This window comes from Callospermophilus lateralis, chromosome 16, assembly GCF_048772815.1.
Source record: "Callospermophilus lateralis isolate mCalLat2 chromosome 16, mCalLat2.hap1, whole genome shotgun sequence".
Taxonomy (NCBI): Eukaryota; Metazoa; Chordata; class Mammalia; order Rodentia; family Sciuridae; genus Callospermophilus; species Callospermophilus lateralis.
The window spans coordinates 23,704,748-23,720,491 of NC_135320.1; the positions used below are offsets into that span (position 1 = coordinate 23,704,748).

At 31.7% G+C, this 15,744-nt stretch overlaps 1 protein-coding gene across 13 annotated transcripts in view; it reads right to left on the reverse strand.

Moving 5' to 3' along the window:
• Window positions 1-15,744, reverse strand: part of Cspp1 (centrosome and spindle pole associated protein 1) — a 110,488-nt gene that overhangs the window by 43,487 nt on the left and 51,257 nt on the right. For all 13 annotated transcript variants that reach the window (XM_076835491.1, XM_076835490.1, XM_076835489.1 and 10 more), the window contains 3 exons: window positions 13,930-14,059; window positions 12,049-12,196; window positions 1,791-1,943 (listed from right to left, as the gene is read on the reverse strand). In XM_076835491.1, the coding sequence (XP_076691606.1) occupies window positions 1,791-1,943; window positions 12,049-12,196; window positions 13,930-14,059 (431 nt within the window). The remainder of the gene's footprint in view (window positions 1-1,790; window positions 1,944-12,048; window positions 12,197-13,929; window positions 14,060-15,744) is intronic.

Here is a 15,744-nt window from a genome sequence, read left to right on the forward strand (position 1 = left end):
CTTGGGAAAAAATCATGGAAACTATTGATTTTCCAAGTGTTTTCCCTGGGGGAGCAGAGCTAGACTCCTGAAAATGTAATTACTAATAAAGAATAAGTTCTAGGCTGAGATAGATCTACAAACAATATAAAGTATGGAAGAAAAGGATAAAGAAGAGATCTGTAGCACTGAAATCTTAATACAGACTACTGAAAGAAGCAGTAAATGAAGAGGAGAAAAAAACTTAATAACAAGAAGCCAAAATTCTCTTAGCAGCAATACTATGAAAAAGTGTTTTGATGTTCCTAGTACACTACACACTAAATTACTACAGAGTAAGAGAACAAATTTAATGATTTCATAAAATTAGTGATTCCAATTTTAGTACTCCAAAAATCAAAATTGGGCTCAAAGGTAAAAATCTGTTGTGGATCACAGTTAGAAAGTATATTCTCATAATTAGAGATCAGATAATGACACAAGCTATCCACAAAAAACAACCATCTCCTAAGGTGTTCTAAAAGGTTGTAAAAATTTTATTAGGAGAACGTCCTAATGTAAAGTTCTTTTCTAGTCTATAATCAAAAGTTCTGTGAAAGTACACAAGCAGAATTGGGGAGTGAATAAATGGTTACTTTCATAAATATCAAAATATATTGCAAGGTGGGATATTCTTTATATTTCTTTTGATTCTTAAATATATTATATACTTTCATATATACTTGATAAAGGAAGAAAATGACAACTTTTTCTGGCAAGTCATAAAAAAGGTATTGAATAATTTCAACTTATAGAAAACTTTAATTATTTCACAATAAAGCAAATATATTTGGCTAAGAAAGAAGTCTGTGATCAGATATTAAACTTTTAATTCTTTTCTTTGTGTACTGTGATTTTACAAGGGAGGGTAAGTCATCACTAAAAAAAGCAAAAAAAATTTACTTGTACAATTTATCATAACATACCTGATGCTTTCTCACTAATGTAATCATGGGTATAAGAAGCAAATTCACAATAGCTAAACTGTGGAGCCAACCTAGATGCCCTTCAATGAACGAATGGATTAAAAAAATGTGGCATTTATACACAATTACTCAGCACTAAAAAATAATAAGATCATGGCATTTGCAGGGAAATGGATGGCATTAGAGCAGATTACGCTAAATGAAGTTAGCCAATCCCAAAAAAACAAATGCTGAATGTCTTCTCTGATATAAGAGGGGTGACTCAAAATGGGGTAGGGAGGAAGAGCATGGGAAGATGATTGCCTCTAGATAGAGAAGAGGGGTGGGAGGGAACGGGAGAGAGAAGGGGAACTGCATGGATAGTAGAAAGAAACCTTCATCATTGTACAAAATATATGTATGAAGATGTCAACTTGCTGTCAACATATCTTGTATACAGAGATATGATAAATTGTGGTATAAAGGTATATTAAGAATTGTAATGCAAATAATAATAATAATGAGCTCATGTAAAAATAATTAGTTTTTTAAAAAAGAAGCAAATTGTAGGTGTAAAAAGTGTTTGATTTTAAAAATTGTCCCCCAATTAGTAAATTTAAAATGTTAACAATAGGTAAAATAGACAAAAAAAACATAGTATTAAGAACCAACCTTTCCCTGTTCAACTTTTTTCAAAACTACTTCTTAGTTTTTTCAAAACTTCTTAGAAAAGTATTGTAAATAATATCCTGACTCATATAAACCAACTTTTCAAAATCACAATGAGAATTGTGTCAAAGAATAGAAGAGAAATGTTACTGAACAACTTTAGAAATGTAAAAAAAAAAATAGAATGTGATTAAAAACCTGAGTTTTTATTTCCAGAATCTTCTATGTTCTCAGCATTTGAAGTGGCTAAATTTTGGTCTAGAGATACAACAGCCCTTTTATCTTCATATGTCCTTGCGTCTGGGTTATGGTAGGCATCTATATTTTGTCTGTGCATCCTATTCAAATCAGCTGAGAGGGAAAAATAAACCATTTATTTCAATAATTTACTGGTAGCTTAATACATTTTCTTAAAATAGGGAATCAGAGAAAAACAGCAATAAGACAAAGCTGGGAGTGATCCAATGATATGTTGTTGCTCTGAAAATAGAAACAAAAATCATCAAAACTTTAACATTTTCAAAGGATAACCCTGTAAAATAAACTCAAAATTAGTAGAGAAATTAAGGATACATAAATCTTTTGACATTCCATACAAGCCATATTAACACTGTTATTTCATAACATAGAATTCAATATAGAATAAATGTAGCAACAATTCAAAACACTTCATGGTAAAATTAATTTACCCCAATCCATCAGCTCTTCTAATAAAATGAAAACAAATACTCAGGTGGAATGGAGTTTTATATCCTCAAATTTTTTGACAGTCTTCCCTCAAAAGGTAGAGCTCAATTATCTTCCCCTTCAGTGTCATAAAGAGTTAGTAACTCATTTATTTTGTAGGGGGAAAGGGGATAGGGGTATTGGGAATTGAACCCAGACATACTTTACCACTGGTAAAGCCACATTCCTGACCTTTTTTTAAATTGTGAGACAGAATCTCATTAAGTTGCTATGGCTGGCCTCAAACTTGTGATTCTCCTGCCTTAGCTTTCTAATTCACTAGGATTACAAGTGTGCACCATCATGCCCAGTGTAAGTCACTTGTTATCACTAGATAATGAAGAAATTACGGTACGTGACTTCTAAGGCTATGCCATAAAAGACATGGTTTCCACCTTGATCGATCTATGGATCACTTGCTCCAAAAAAAAGCCAACTGCCGAATGACACTCAAAAAGCCCTATGGAGAGGCTCATATGGCAAGGAACTAATCATGCCCACTGAGCCATGTGAAAAATGGGTCAAATTATGGACCACTCACAAATTATAGATCCACAAAACTATAGGAGAGTAAATGTTTATTATTTTAAAACACTAAGTTTTGGAGTGGTTTTGCGTACAGTAATAGGTATCTAATACACAAAACAATGTCTAGAACTGGGCACCAAGAACTGAGTCAAACAACCCCTCAATCTTAGAAACACAACATACCTGAATGTTTATAGATCTCAAAAGTTAAATAAAACAAAAAGTAGTTCTTCTCTCCCCAAATAACTGCAATAGAATTGCAGCAATAAAAATGAACTCAAACCTAAATATATAAGTATTTATGAGGAAGCACATTATGTTCAATGATGTATTTTGAACATGAATCATAGAATAACAGAATGTGGCAAGTAAGATGTGAATGTTACCAAAAAAAAGAATGGGAGCTTAGAATCAGGGAAGTTCATATCATAATATTTAGGGTAGCTTGAACTTAAAAAATGGATAGGAGCTTTAAAGGTAAAGATGACTAGAAAAAAATAACATGGGGCTGGGGTTGTGGCTCAGCAGTAGAGCGCTCGCCTAGCACTTGCGAGGCCCTGAGTTCGATCCTCAGCACCACATAAAAATAAATAAATAAAGACAGTGTGTCCAACTAAAAAATAAATATTAAAAAAAAAGAATAACAATGGCTAGAAGCTTTAAAGGTAAAAGTGACTGAGAAAGAATAATAAAGAATTACAATAATGTGATAAAATGCTCCAAGAGGGTAAATTATGAGGAGCCTTACAGAAACATTAAAGTAGTGAACTTGCCTAGAGTACAACATACATGTAATAGAGTAATGAGAAATAAGCTAGGAAACTGTAGATTAGATACCTATTCTGGAATGTCCTAAAAGGCACACAGATGGTTCTCAATTTTATTCTATAGATGGTAATGGAGAAACAGTTTTGGTAGTCGTTGAAGCAGTATTAGTAATAATGGCAAGTAACATTAAATATTCACCATTTTTATATACTAAACAATAATTCATACAATATGGGACTGTTATTTTTACCCTAGTATTATATATGGGAAAACTGAACTAAATCAATTTGTTCAAAGATTCACAAAGCCAAGTAAATGGCATAAGAATATAAACTTAGGCAATAAAACTCCAGAGTCCTCAATGATTTCTGGGAATGGAATAAAAATAATTGGTCATATTTTTGATACATGTTATAGCTTGGATATGAAAAACAATAGATGATGATGAAATAATGAGGAAATGGAAAGAACCCAAGTAAACATAATAAATCTCAATTATGGAAGTAGTACAAATAAATTCTATGAAGAAAATCCAAGAAACACTGAAGAAGCAGAACTCATACATTAGACTTATTAATTGACTAGATACAGGGAGTCAAAAAGATCTCATTCGCATCTTTTAGTTTGAATACTGTATTATGACACCTTTAACAGGACATGGCAGTAAAAATTACTTGAAAAGTTAAGTTTGTTTTGCATGCTAGGTACAAATAATCCCCCAAATATAAAAGGTACGGAGATGCAAAGACAGGCTGGAACTGAACTTTTAAAAGTGATCAGGGGCAGGGAAGGCTTCAAATCTGTAGAAGGCCCAAGGAGTAACATGGGAGGAAATAGAAGGCATGAGAGGGGAAAGAACAGATAATGGATCATCCTATCTATCAAGGTGCACATGAGGTCAGAGAATAATCTTTAGAAGAGATCATGCTCCCAGCTGAGAAGAGTCTAAATAGGTTCATGATACACATCCAACAAATCTTAACTGAACCAAAAAATAGCATCTTAGAGAATGCAGAGGACTTGAAAGACTGTCAGTTCAAAGAGACATGGTCTAAGTAAAAACCATTAAATTGAAATAAGAACAATTATTTTCGAAAACGTAGCATTGGTAAATGACAACAACAGTCTTTGAATGTATTTTATATGATAAAAAAGTAGCATAATGAGCAGAATATCTGTGTGTAATAATACAAGTTAACTAAGCATAACTGAGCATGTTCAGAGATAGAAGGGAAGAATAAGTGGAAAACCTATAAATGTAAAAGAGATGGGACTGGTCCAAATCACACAGAAAAGATGATTGCAACAAAACTCCAAAGTGCCAAGGACTGGAAAGGGGTAGGTTGGTGAAATCATCACCAAATCCCGAGATCTATTGGAATATGGGAGAATAAAAAGAGAAAGATGATGGGAAAGTCAAAAGTCATATGCTACAAGCTGTAGTCCTTGAGATGTTTGGAAATAAAAACAAAATAACTTGAAAATAACTCCAATTCACTAGAACAGCATAAATAATGGCCTATGTAAACGAGAAGTTCATTATAAATAAAATTGCTCACAATATTCTTCTATTTTTTTCTATTATCAGACTGCAGTAGAGCAAATTCACTCCTTCCAGTATGACACCCAGAACTCTGCTGTTAACCTAGTGAATGCTTAGGGAATACAATCTCATTTTGATAGTCACCTATATAAAGTATACATTAAAAGATAAATATTCCATAAGTAAGCAAACACTAATAAACTTCAAAATCAATAACATAATTTACTGTTCATTATACATGGACCTCTCAATTAGAGTATTATTCAATGTACTTTACATAAAAAAAAGAATTTCATAGAATATGTATTATTTAAGATTTAAAAATCAGATTTAGCAATCAAGATAAATTCATACTGCTTTTTATTAAAAAAAATAATAACTTGTCCATCTATTGGCCACTCCTCATCCATTTTTGTGAAGTAGTAAAATAAAAGGTTTGAAATCAACAAAAAAGTGAAAGAAAGAAAAAAAGTACTATGGTCAAGAGTGTAATTTGCCAGCTGCGAACATTGGTCTTAAATAAAAATCATTTAAAATAAGATTGTCAGCATTAGAATATCTCTAAACAAACAGAATAGAAAACAAACAAACAAAAAGCCATAGATTCATGTGTGGGAAAACAATTCTACCCCTTGAACAATTTAGTGCTAAATTGTATGATCTTACAGGTAAATTACATATAAATTGTACTTAATTTTTTCATTACTTGTTTTATAATCTTTATATTTGTGGATCTAAATGAACATTTCAAAATTAAAATTAACTCTACAAGTTAGATGTTGCTCTTTATACTGTGGTGGAAGTAAGAACTAAAACATTTAAAGAAAATGGCTATAATATGTTATAATATTACTTATAAGCCCCAAAATTTCAGTAATTCATGGCTGGCATTCAAACACCTTTGTAATCAGTTAATTCAGAGAGCAAGCAAAATTTCTACCTCTGACAATTACTAGTAATAAATACATAGTTTGAAATTAACCTAATTTAAAGTGTAAACATATATATTATAATAAATTTATAAATTGTATATGTATATAAGCATATATTTTTTTAAAAAAAGATCACAATCTCTAAGAAGAGTTAAATATAACTGGTGGTCCATGAAATAAATCTCACAAATTTAAAATCAGTGATATCACAAAAAGTATATTCTCTAAACAAAAATAGAGAAAAGACTACAAATTGGGGGGGGGGGACCTCTTTGGAATTTTTCTAAACTTCTCTTCCAAATAACTGATTGGTCATAGAAAAATCACAAAGAAAGTCAGAAAATTAAACTGAGTGAAAATAAGAATGCAATATACCAAAATTTGTGAAGCATGGGTAAAGAAATGAGGAAAAATTCGTAGCATACAGAAATGCATAGAAAATATATAAGGTTTCAAATCATAATCTATGCTCCCATATAAAGAAATCAGAAAAATAAAAGTAAGCATAAAGTAAAATAAAGGAAGAAAACAATAAAGAACAAAACACAATGAAACAGAAAAGAATATTAAAGAAAATCGGTAAAAACTGAAGCTAGTTCTATGAAAAGATCAATAAAATTTATACTCCTTTGGCCAGACAGACTAAAAAAAAAAAGGAGAGAGAATATATAAATTAAAAATATGAAGAATGAATGAGGAGTCATCACCATAGAATCTATAGACATTTTTAAAAAAAACAGAAAAGTTATAAAAAACTTTATTCCAATAAATTTGAAAACTTAGATGAAATGGATGTTTACTAAATTACTCAAATCTTGAAAGCTCACACAACATGAGAATCTTTTTATCTATGAAAGAAACTGAATTTATAGTTTAAAATTGTCCCAAACAGGTAATTCCCATTCTCAGACAGCTTCACTGCATCTTCTATCAATAGAAGAGAAAATACTTGTCAACTCGAATTATGAAACCAGACAACATTATTCAGTGGGAATAAAAACAAATGAATATTTGTTATGAACCTGGAGGCAAAAATCCCTATCAAAATATTAGCAAATAAAATTCTACAAAATGTTAAAAAGACAATATACCATTACCAACAGGGTTTTTTCCATGGAAAGCAAAATTCGTTGACTATCACAATGTAAAAATCACATTAAGTAGCCAGTCATGAGACAAGCCTGAGTAACATAGCAAGATGGATGGATAAATATCTATAAATGAATAAATATCCATTCATTTATTGCTGAGAAAACTCAATATACATTCACAAAGAAAACTTTCAGAAAACTAGGAATAAAACGACACGATGTGATTTAGAAAAAAAAATTTATAAAAGCTTTCAGGTACTTAAACAGTGAAAAACTGAATGCTTGCCACCTACAGTTATGGGGACAAGAAAGAGATGTCTATTCATGGTTTCAATATATGGTTTGTAATTCCAAACTAGTACAAAACACAAGCAAAAGACAAAAATTATCCTTGCTTACAAGTTGACATGATTATCTCTATAAACAAACATCAAAAAAAAATCTAAAAAAGCCGCAAAAGTGAATTTAGCAGAGACAGAATACAAAAACAATATGTGAAAATGAACCATATTTCTATATACAAGTAACACACAAATGGACACTGAAATTTTTAATGTATCACTTAAAATAGCATGAAAACACATGAAATACTACACAATAAAACTAATGTATGTGTATAAGATCTAATATTAAAAATACCCTGAAATATTGCTGAAAGAAATTAACTAGAAGTAATAAATGCATAGATATTCTACATTCATGGCTCAAAAGATTCGATATTGGGGCTGGGGATGTGGCTCAAGCGGTAGCGTGCTAGCCTGACATGCGTGCGGCCCGGGTTCGATCCTCAGCACCACATACAAACAAAGATGTTGTGTCCGCCAATAACTAAAAAATAAATATTAAAAATTCTCTCTTTCTCTCTCCCTTTCTCACTCTCTCTTTTAAAAAAAAAAAAAAAAGATTCAATATTAAGATGCTGTTGTCCTAAATTATCTTTAGGATTAGTACAATCCCAAGAAAATCCAACCACGTTTGAATGAACTTGAGCAACTAATAGTAAAACATGCAAAGAAGCTGAATTGTCCAAACAATCTTGAAAAAAAAGAACAAAATTGGAGGAATCATACTTTTCAATTTTAAAACAGAACTGAGCCCAGAAATAAATTATGGTAAATTGAGTGTCAGAAGAATTGGATTTTTTTTCTAATTCTTCTTACTTATACATGACAGTAGATAAAATTATACAAGCATAGGTTATTATCTTATTCTAATTATGACCCCATTCTTGTGGGTAGACATGATGGTGGGATTCACTTAGGTGATTTCATATGTATACTTAGGAAAATTGTGTTAGATTTATTTTACTGTCTTTCCTATTCTTATACCTCCCTCCCTTCCTTTCATTCCCCTTTGTCTAATCTACTGAACTTCTCTTCTTCCCCTCCTCTCCTTTATTGTAGGTTTACCTTCCACATATCAGCAAAAACATTTGATCTTTGGTTTGGAGGGACTGGCTTATTTCACTTAGCAGGATATTCTCAAGACACATCCATTCACTGGCAAACGTCATAAAGTCAAACTAAAAAGCTTCTTCGCAGCAAAGGAAACATCTAGAGTGTGAAGAGACAGCCCACAGAATGGTAAAAAATCTTTGCCACCTGCACCTCAGAGAAGGCATTAATTTTCAGAATATATAAAGATCTCAAAAATCTTAAATAACAACAAAAATAACCCAGTCAATAAATGGGCAAAGGAACTGAACAGACCCTTCTCAAAAGAAGAAATATATTCATATTTCCATGGCTATAGTTCAATAAATATATGAAAAAATGTTCAACAACTCTAGCAATTAAAGAAATGCAAATTAAAACTACACTGAGACTCCATCTCACTCCAGTGAGAATGGCAATTATCAAGAATACAAGTAAAACCAAATGTTGGCAAGGATGTGGAAAAAAGGGAATGCTCATACATTGCTGGTGAGACTGCAAATTGGTGTAACTATTCTAGAAAACAGAATGGAGATTCCTCAGAAAACTTGGAATGGAACCACCATTTGACGCAGTTATCCCACTACTCGGCATAACCCAAAAGATTTAAAATCAGCACACTACAGTGACAAAGCCACATCAATGTTTATAGCAGCACAATTCACAATAGCTAAGCTACTGTAACCAACTTAGATGCTCATCAACAAATAAAGGGGTAAAGAAATTGTGGTGTATATATACACAGTGGAATATTACTCAGCCATGAAGCAGAATGAATTTATGACATTTGCCATTAAATGGATGGATCTGGAGACTATTGTGCTAAGTGAAGTAGCCAACCCCAGAAAACCAAAGGTCAAATGTTCTCTCTGATATGTGGATGCTAACCACAACAAGGGGGATGGAGGGAAGAACAGAAGTTCGATGGATTAGACAAAGGGGAATGAAGGGAAGGAAGGGGTCATGCAAATGGGAAAGATAGTGGAAAGAATCTGACATAACTTTCCTTTGTATGTGTATGTGTGTGTGTGTATATATATATATATATATATATATATATATATATATATATATATAAATACACCACAGTGACTCTCACCATTGTGTACATCCACAAGACTGCAATCATAATAAGATATATTCCATGTTTGTATAAATTTTCAAAATGAATTCTACTGTCATGTTTAATTAAAAAGAACAACTAAAAAATTTTTTTAAATTTATTTCCAATGTATTTGATAAAAGAGTATACCTTTTCTATTTCATGGCAAAACTGCAGTATTCAATAAGCAAACTAAACATTACTACCAAAAATGAAAATCTCAAAAGAGTTTTATCTATTCCCATTAGGTCAGGCAATTCTAAAACGATACTTTATAATTCAATAACCCACATTTATCCTACATATTTCTACCAATTAAATGCATATAGAACACCATAATTGTATTATCTGAACTGGAAATAATTTTAGAGTCAGCCTAAAGAGTTCTAAGAAATTAACCTATTTCTAGTGTTTCAGTCATTAAAACACTTCTCCTGTGGCAACTAGTAAATTTCCATCAATTCACAATTTAGACTTCCAATAGCAAAGAATACCTATGTAATTATCAACTCCTTGCCCTCCTCTTGGGCATAAAGAAACTAGACTTCCCAGGTACTAAGCAGTTATGTTAGAATCCACCTATAACTAGTTTTGAACAACAGAATGAAGCCAAAAGTAACATCCCTTCACTTTCAAGTCAGGGCTCAACAAAATCCTCAACTTGCCAGACACAGTGGCCCATCCCTATAATTACTCCAGCAACTCAGGAGGCTAAAGCAGAAGGATCACAAGTTCAGACTAGCCTCAGCAACTTAGTGAGACCCTCAGCAACTTAGCAATAACCTGTCTCAAAAAAAAAAAAAAAAAAAAAGGACTAGGGATGTAGCTGATGTAGCTCAGTGGTAAAGCACCCCTGGGTTCAATCTCCAATATACAAAAAGTAAAAAATTCTCAACTTGAGCTCACCCATGTTCCCAGTCTGTGCAGCTAGAAGGTAAAACAGAGTGCTGACATAATGGAAAATGTCCAGGTCCCTGAGTCATCTCTTGGAGAAGAACCTCTAAACAGCATCAGAATATGACATAACTGAGAAGTAAACTTATACTGCTATAAGCCTCTAAGAATTCAGGATTGTTATAGTACTTTTCATTAACTGCCTTGATTAACACCTTTAAGTAATACCTCTACTTTAAAAGGAAACATTATAGCACTATCCATAAGTACAAAACCAGTATTTTTCTAACAATATATCCAAATAAACATTTAACTATGACAATTTAAAAAAAAACATTCAGCTAGCATCACCTAAAATCATATCATATATAAAAGAAATTTTTAAAGTAATATAGAGGGCTGGGGTTGTGGGATGAGAGAGTGCTTGCCTAGCAAGTATGAGGCACTGGGTCTGATTCTTAGCACCACATATAAGTAAATAAATAAAGGTCAACTAAAAAAATTTTTTTAAAGTAATATAGAGTTCCGTCTTCCACAATTGTGAGGAAAGCATTCATGAAATGAAGATAGCAAAGAAATAAATCTTTTGGGGAAAAGAGTTACCTTATTAATTGCGTCTCAACTGTACCTTTTAAAAAAAATTAACAAAGAATAAAAGCTATAATACATAAGGATGCTAATAACTAAATATCTAGCAATCTTCTCATTTTATCACTTACCCTATTAACATATGAAGAACATGAAATCTACATTTTTAACATCTTAATAGGTATTTTTCTAACATCCTTTATTTCTTATTTCTAATCAATTTTCAAAAGCCCATTATCTTACTCCATTTTAAATCTGTTTAATTACAAGCTAGTTAGAAACTATGTTTAATATATATATATACCAAGTTGTGAAATGACTTTTTCAAACTGTTCCATTACTAGATCGAAACTTTTCAGAATATATAACTGAAAATAACACCATAATTCTGTAACCTACCAGAAAGTTTCTGAGATCAAGTAGTTTTTCAAAGGAACTCTTACATTAAGCAGATATATGAATTAAATATAAGCTCCCTTCCCACAATACCCAAGTACTTATTTTTAAGATGTCTTACTAGTCTTAAGGAAAAAAGTCATAAAATTTTATTATTTTTACTACAAAAGAAAATATTCCAAGTTCTAGTTTGAGTAAATACCTACCAACTAACATGAATTTTTCTATACAGTTGGGTTATATTATCAGAGGATGGACAATTTATAATAAAAATAAATTAATAGGATTCTAAATAAGAAAGTCTAAACTCTGCTATATTCATTATCAAAATGCTTCTATCACATTAAGAAAAAAAAGAGACCTTGCTTTAAATGCTGAATCCCTATATTTTTCACTCTTTCAAAAGTTAAATATAATTTAGTTTATTTTAAAACAAATCCATGGAAACAGCATACTTATCAGGTTTCCTTTTGCATCCCTGAGAGGAGCACCACCTCCACCTTTCCCCCAAGGATTGTAAATTCTCATTTCAGCTTCCAATTTAGCTTCATATTCTTCTTTTTCTTCACGTTCTTTTCTCCTCCTTTCTTCTCGCTCCCGAATCTTGACAACGTAAGATATATTTAAAATAAGTACTGACAAGTATGCTGATACAAGTGGTTAGTAACACCAGATATTTTATTTTTCTGGTTTAGATTTTTTTTTCAGTACATCTCACTGTAAAGTTTAAAATCAAAAAATATATCCAACACCCAACTTAGAAATACCTTAACGGCTACAATATATAGCTGCTATCCTTCCCATCCCAGAAACTAAACCCACATGAAACTTAACCAACTCCTCCCTTTCTCCCCTACTTCTATCCTGATCATTTCTTTCCCAATCTCACCAGTGTCATGGACCATTAGGATCTCCTTTCTTTCCTTTTCTATATACCTTTTCATTGGAAGCATCTGGCCACAAAGTCTAATCTCTACCTCATCAAACCTACTCTTTCTAGGTAAAAGTCTATTCCCAGAATTCAGAGAGGTTGAAGGTTTAAAGTAAGTACAGATTTATAAAACACACAAAACAAATACATTCTTTTAATCACCAAGTATAAATACAAGATTGTTCTCTAGAGACATATGGACAGGCAATGAACAACAATCTACATTTTGGAAAGTCATTTTTAAACTCAAAACTATATGGTAAATCTAGGCACTCTTTCATTGTAGCAGAGGTAAAGAAGTCATCACATACATGCCAGACTTCTAGAGTTGGTAAATATAGGTTTGTCAGTGGTAATATGCTCATTCAAAATTGTCTTCTATTTGTAGAATCCTAACATACAAAAAGTAATGGTGCTTATACTATAACTTTAAAAAAAAAACTATATTATATCTTTTCAGAGGTTCCCCATGTAAAAGCTAAATAGAAGTATTTTAAGATATCCCAAGTAGAACTTTATAGAAAAATTACCTTAGTTTAGCTAGATATATAGACATCCTCATAGATCTCTAAGAAGAGTCCTAGGGCTCTCCCAAATATAAAAGAATTGAAAAACAACAATAAAAACCTCTATACATTAGACAGTTACTCTTAAATAAACTCTCTTCAAGCATTACAAACCATAATAAAATCTATTATTTTCTCTTCCTAAACATATTCTACTACTTGCATCCCCTTTCTTGATTTACAATCTCATTATTCTCCTAAATTATAACACTCAACACTCAGAATCATCTTCAAGCCCTCTGTTCTTTCTCATTCACTATATCTAAGTCCTGTCAATGAAACCTCAGAACTGTCTCTTGGATGTCCTTCTGCTTCTCCATCCGGCTCAAGGCCTCATCACCTCCTGACTGGACTACTTTAATAGTTCACTGGATTTCTTTGCCACATCTCTTTGCCAACTGTTCACATCACAAGTTATCTTCCTAAAAGTCAGATTTGTTTATATCAACTAATCCTTTCACTTTTCTCAGATTAAAATTTCCTTCTTTTGACTGTCCATAACAAGAAGAACCTGAGAGCTCTTTATTACCTAATCCTTCACAATCCAGCACAATCTAACTCTTCCCCCAAAACAATTTAATTCTCCTATATGCCAGAAATGTCTAACTTTTTCACCATACAAATGCAGCTCAACCATTAACTACCATGTGAAGCCTTCCCAGTAACTCCAGGTGATTACTCTCCCTATTCTATGCTTTCCACAGCATTTCAGTATATCTACTTCAAAACTTATTACATCGAATTATAACTATTTTTTCCCTGCCTTGCCATACTCTGAGTTCTAAGGGACTATTGTGTTAACAAAAAAGATGTCTGACACAAAATGAATAAGTAAATACCTGCTGCTGCAAAGCTTCTTGATAAGACTGAAGTGATTGTTTAGAAGGCTTTGGTTTATCTTCAAAGACCAATCCTGAATTTACTGTTCGATCATTTGTAATTTTCAGTTCATTCTGTCCAACTGTATTGCTGCATCAAATAAACAATTAATTTGAATTCACCTATCATTCAAGAATAAGAAAATCCAAGAAGAAAATGCAACAGTCCTTTGAAACAGATCAGCATATAAAAACATCTTAAAATAGAGGGCATTTCTCTATAGGTCATTTCTCTATAGTAACCTCTTCATAAACTTCCCTCCTGTCTCTGTTTTGACAAACCATGAAACTTTCAAATACCTGATCTATTTCTTGATCTAGGTGATTGTTACTTGGAAGTGAAAACACAGTTGGAAGAGTGCTTGCCTTGCATGCACAAGGCCCTGGGTTCAATCCTCAGCACCACAAAAAAAAAAAAAAAAAGAGCAAAGCCTTAGAAACCTTGTAGAACACACCATCAAATGAACCAATATATGTGTAACAGGAGTCTCAGAAAATAAAGAAACAGAGAAAAGGACATAAAGAATATTTGAAGATATACACAAAATAAAAAGAATTCTTGAAAAACAATGGTCAAAAATTTGATGAAAAATATTTACACATCCATTAAGCTCATCAAACTCCAAGTAAGAAAAACTCAAAGAGATTCACAACTACATATATCAAAAACTGCTAGAAGATAAAAACAAAGAGAAAATCTTGAAAACAGCAAGAGAATAAACAACTGCTCATCATATACAAGGAATTCTCAGTGAGATTAACAGTTCATCAAAAACCATAATGGACTGACGATGGGGGAATGATAAATTCAAAGAGCTAAAACAAAAGTCTGTTAACCAATATAATTCTATATCCACCAAAACTACCTTTCAAAAATGAAAAACTAAGATACTAATAAATCAAAACTTAAATTATTCCCAACATACCTGTTCCATAAGAAATATTAAACATTAAAAGAGCCCTTCAGGTAAAATCAAAGAACATATGACAGTAACCAAGGAAACACAAAATAAGAGCAACAGTAAAGGTAATTACATATACAACCAAAAGATATTATAAATGTACTAATGCTCTAACTCTTTGATTTAAAAGGCAACTGGATAAAGCAAAAATTTCCAAACTATGTTGATGAGATTAAATATACTAAGATGTAATCTGAGAATAATAGTACCAAGTAAAGGAAAAGGAATGGTATTATATTGAAGAAAAAGTTTGTATATTAACTTGGGATTAATCCAAACTCAATTATTCTAAATTAAGATATTAATTTTAATCTGAGCAAAGCCACAAAAACATAGAATTATACTAAAAGAAACAAGGGATATAATGCTATTAAATTTTTAAAACAAAAAGTCCCTTAATTAGGGGCTATTAATAATAATTCCTCCCTTAGGAACAGAAAAACAAAATTTACATAAAACATATAGGAAAAAAATAGTAAAATGAAAGATAAAAATTCTACCTTAACAAGAATTACACTAAATGTAAACACTGGCCAGTGCTAGAAGAATGGGTAAAATAAATTTTAAAAAATAAATAAAAACAAAACTACAGCTGTCATTTTGTCTACACAAAGAAATCTTTTGAAGTCAAAAACAAATAAATTGAGGGCAAATTTGGAAAATGTTGTTCAAGGATACAGACAGACATTTATACCAAGGAAATAGAATAGAAAGCCCAGAAATAAATATATGGCCAAATAAGGGAAAAGATGTTCAATATCACTAAATCATTAGGGAAATGCAAATCAAAACTACAATGAAATATCACCTCAAA